Here is a 4,907-nt window from a genome sequence, read left to right as displayed (position 1 = left end):
TATAAAGTAGTATACCTGAACCGTTAATTAAGATAAATCAGTTGGGTATATTCCTTAACCGAAACTTATGGATATACATATATTCCCAATCTATTTCTAACCACTAAATTTAAAATCATAAATATTAGTAATAACTAAATTTTCAATTAAAAAAAAAACTCTATTATTTCTCAAATTCGGAATCAATTAATGTTAAACCATTCAGATGGTAACACATTATTATTTAAATAATTCAGGGTTCGTTAACTTTAAATTTTTAAAAACATTCTACAGGAGTCGTTTTATTGTAAAATGTACCTATAACTGTAGTATTTTAAAGAGGACACATAATACATTATTACTAATATGTCATCTTCTGAATGATTGCGGAATCAATTTGTCTCAAATTACTATGAAAAAAATTCAAAAATAAGAGAAATATTATCAAATATATGTAATATTATTATTTATAAAAACACACATAACAATTACTAAATTTGAATTTAAAATGAGTATTACAAGAATCATTTTCTTATAAAAAAAATATATTAGTAGAATCACTAAATAATAATAATAATGAATATTAGTGATATAAAATTGATGTTATCTATTGTGGATTGAGACCGGTAGTGGTTCTTCCAATTAAATGATGTCACATCAGCAGTTGAGATGACGTGACATTATCTGAGTGGAAGGATTATTACTGGTCACAGTCTACAGTAGAATTTTTCGTTACGTTAAACTAAGGACCCCAAAGTTGATCATTGTTCATGTTATTCCACTCATTATCGTCATCATCATCTTCAACGTCATTGCAAAACATCATATATTCATTATCAAATGCAGCCATTTGCATCCACATCTTTGGTGAATCCAATGGTGATTCATTGATAGCTTCAATTTCCCTCGAAGATAACCGCACCGTCACCGGAGCCACATTAGAACTCGAACCACCACCACCGCCACCGTGAGACCCCTCCTCCGTACGCCTCCGGACTCGAAAAGCCGCCTCGTGGGAAGCCATACGGATATGTTCAGCATCAGAAAATGTAGGCTTAGGATATTCATTAGCCAATTCAGGGAAATTAAGCTTAGCATCACGTCCTCTGAAATGTAAAGCAGCAGCATCATAAGCTGCCGCTGCCATTTCCGGCGTCTCGAAACTCCCTAACCAGATTCTCGTCTTCTTCCCCGGTTCGCGTATCTCCGACACCCATTTCCCCCATTTTCTCTTGCGTACGCCTCTGTAATTCGACGAGATTCCGCCATTGCTTCCTCCTTGCTCCTCCATTTTTCACAATTTCACACACTTTCAGACAATTTCAAACCAAATTTCACTCACTTTCACTCACTTTCAAACAATTTCAAACACTTTCAAACGATTTCAACTCTGATCAAAGAAAGAAAACAGAAAATAGAATGTGTTGCTGTGTTGTGGATTTGGTGTTATAAATGTATATATATATATATATGTTTATAAAGGTATGGAAGATCTTTTTGTTGGATGCAACGTGGACACTTCCAGTCTCTGGTTTTGATTCCTAGGAAGAATTTTGATGAATTAACCAATGAGAAAGTGACATGTGTCAATGTTTTAATGGAATAGTTTGATGTTCATGGTGGGGGTAAAGATGTATCCAACAAATGGTGGATATAATTAATTTTATAATGTGAAACATATACAAACAAATATGAAATATACTGTTCATAAACGCGGTTTAATCCCAGGTGGAGGAGATATTTTTATTTTATTTTATGTATATGCTTAGATAAGTCTAGAGAGAATTAAAATAATTCTTATGTTATAAAATATTTCCCAAAATAATGTTATCTTAGACAAATTTTATAAGGTAATACTACTTGTGATTAAATTCTAAATTAGAAGAAGGCAATAAATTCTTTTCCTCTAGGTATTGGCAACCTTAGGTAACTCAAATTTTGGTGAATGATATTATGGGCTACACCTTTCAATTTTTTTCTAAATTTGTTGATGGGTTGGGTTGGGGTTGAGCCGAGCTCTTAGGTATTTCGTCTAAAAATACTTAGTTCAAGTTCAGACCGTTGTTAATTTAAATGGGATGGGGATGAATTAGATTCGAACTAAACAAAATCAAATTCCAAACCTAATCTATATAAATTCGTTTAATATATATTTTTTTTGGTAGGCAAAGGAAAGAAAAAAAAAACAAAAAACCCAAAAAAAAAATTAACCCGGGATTAGCCTGAGAAAGCTAACCCCAACCCGGTCATCAGAAAGCAAAGAGAAAAGGAAATCCGGAGGTGACTGGAAGGTAGAGACACCAAGTAATCTCACATGGCCCTCAGCCGCAAGACGATCAGCAACCCTATTCTGCTCCCTAAAGACATGCCCAAAGCTGATGGTGTCGAAGGGTTGAATTGTTTAATCAGATCTTTGACATGGATACGGGTCGCCTTGCTTGCCGCTCCTCTAACATTCCATACAAACAAATCCATTAACAAAGGATAGCAAACACAGACCCCACCCACCTAAACCAGATATTTGTTAGGGGCTCCTGCGAGCCTAGAAGAGGTGCCCGCGGCCCCCCTTTTTTCCATGAAACTAAAAGCAGTTTGGCTAGTCTTAAGACTACCCTTAAGTTTCTCCATCTTCATCTTATTAACCCCCATGGTATTCCCATTTCTAGTCTCAATACAGGGTTTAGAAAGACTAACCTCTTTATTTGACTCTGAAACATGAGGAACTTGATCCTGAGGGCCATTCTGGGAGATTTCTTTAGATTCATAAAGAGGGTTTACTGTTTCCACTTTATTTTCAGCTGGATTTGCAGGTTCTAAGTTTGGCATCTCCAACTCTGATTGATCATCAGTAGGTTCAGGGTCTTGATCCCCATCAACGGGAAGAACCCCAAATCTGGAACCAGAACATACCTCCAAAGGGGTGTTTGACTCCACACCTTTTTTTAGAACCTGTCAACTCTTTACTACCATGACTATCCTTGAGCAGGACCTGGTTATTATTAATGTCAGGAGGAAGGTTATGGGCAATAGGAGCACGAGTCCTTCTTCTTCCAGAACGTTTTGCAACCATCCAGGGCCCGAAACTCCTCCCATCTCCTTGGATGTTCTCTTCCCTGGCAATGACAGTTTCAACAACATTCTCCTTGACCATCCTTTTCTTAGGACAACCTTCATAAGTATGTCCAAATATCCCACATTCGTAGCATATATTATGGATCCCTTCATGCTCAATGAAATAAACTGTATGCTGCAAACAGTATTTAGATAGGAGAGGTTTAGTTAGGTCAATGTCTATACAAACCCTAACAAACTTACCTCTTTCAGCTCCAATAGTCGTTTTATCCACATGGTGGACTTTACCCACAAGTCCATCAATTTTCCTTAGAAAATTTTCATTATAATACTCAATTGGGAGACCCGGAAATCTCACCCAGGTCAGAATCCTATTCACTGAACAATCCCTAGGGTTAAAATTCGGGACCCAAGGCCTTAAGGCCAGAACAGGATTCGATATAATATATGGACCCCCATTAATCACAGCTTGATAATCTTCAGCCTGTGTAAATTTAATCACATAATAACCGTTCTCTAAATCAGTAATAGTAACTTTTCCTTTTTTCGCACACGAGCACGGATTCTCTGGGCAAAATAATTAAACCCAATTTTTTTCCCTAGGACAGTTGCAATTAGAGATAACTTCCATTTAGAGCGTAATGACCGTTTGTCAGCCGATGTCAAACGAATCACCGGACACAACGGATCATCTTGTTCCTCATCCTCCACATCTGAATCAGACAGAATTTCGTCTAAGTCCTCTTCCCCCATTTCTTCGTGAAGGGATGGGTCCTCCTCCACAACCCCCATTACAGTATCCTTCCAAGACAGTTTTGTAAAACCCGGGTGCAAAGAGGAATTAAATGCCTCCGAAAGAGCACCCATGGCATCCTCCTGACCGTTCCCTAAAATTCCCACAACCTTGACACTCATCTCTGACCCACGCGAGTCCACCGACACACCACCGGTAAGGTCCATCGGACCGACCTTGCACCCTTCCTCTTCCCTAGATCTAACAGTATAGCCCCCTCCCTCAACACTGCCCAAATCAACAACGACAATCCCCTCACCAACCTTAGCCGACACCGTCCCTACCACAACAGGCACCCCGCCCATCCCTCCCTCCTGCCTAATGGAGCCAGCCGACGCCGCTGCGAAACACGGACCGTCGACCGACCGTGGCGACACAGATCGCCTAAGATCTCCGCACCTTCCGCTTTCTAAAATCCCCGAACCATCCTCCTCCTCCCTGGCACCGCGCACCCCTCCCAACGCCAACCCCGACCGTGCCAACGCCGCCTGCGCCGGCCCTCCGCCAGACCGCGATCGGTCCCTGTTGTTCATCCGAATGGAAAGCCACAACCGCAGACAGCGATTCAGCCGAGAGAAAGTCGCGAGTTTCAAATCGCAAGAGAGAGAAAATTAAACATTGTAATCCGTTTAATATATAGTTGTTAATAATAAAAATAAAATTTTATATTTAATATATAAATTTAATAAGGAGGATTGAGTTGGATCGATCCAACCGACCTGTGCTATTTTTATAAATCTCAAACCTGTTCTTTTTTTGTTTTTTTTTTATGAACAAACATGTTCTTGAAATAGGTGAACTTTAGCAAGCTTGGATCAGGCTTGGCCTAATGTTAATGTTCCTTATCTAAGCCTGACACATAGGACGTGCCCTTGATGGCCCGGGCTTGTGAACATGTCTAATTTCTTCGCGCTACCCTAATCTATTTCCATATATCGGTCTTTGCACTTTTCATCTTTTGCTATGAATGGATCCAATTTCCTTTTGCTCTATCAACTTCTCTCAACTAGGTGTTTGTGTTTATTGTTAATATCCGATTTTGATAATTAGACTGCTAAATTTT

At 39.1% G+C, this 4,907-nt stretch overlaps 1 protein-coding gene across 1 annotated transcript; it reads right to left on the bottom strand.

Moving 5' to 3' along the window:
* Positions 1–536: 536 nt before the first annotated feature.
* Positions 537–1,391, bottom strand: LOC136201087 (ethylene-responsive transcription factor ERF021-like). Its single transcript, XM_065991661.1, has one exon. It carries the CDS (start codon positions 1,268–1,270, stop codon positions 722–724), a length of 549 nt encoding a protein of 182 aa, XP_065847733.1. The 5' UTR covers positions 1,271–1,391; the 3' UTR covers positions 537–721.
* Positions 1,392–4,907: the final 3,516 nt, after the last annotated feature.

This window comes from Euphorbia lathyris, chromosome 7 (assembly GCF_963576675.1).
Source record: "Euphorbia lathyris chromosome 7, ddEupLath1.1, whole genome shotgun sequence".
NCBI classification, from domain to species: domain Eukaryota; kingdom Viridiplantae; phylum Streptophyta; class Magnoliopsida; order Malpighiales; family Euphorbiaceae; genus Euphorbia; species Euphorbia lathyris.
Note: the sequence above shows the minus strand (reverse complement) of the source record. Positions and strands in the feature narration are given on the sequence as shown.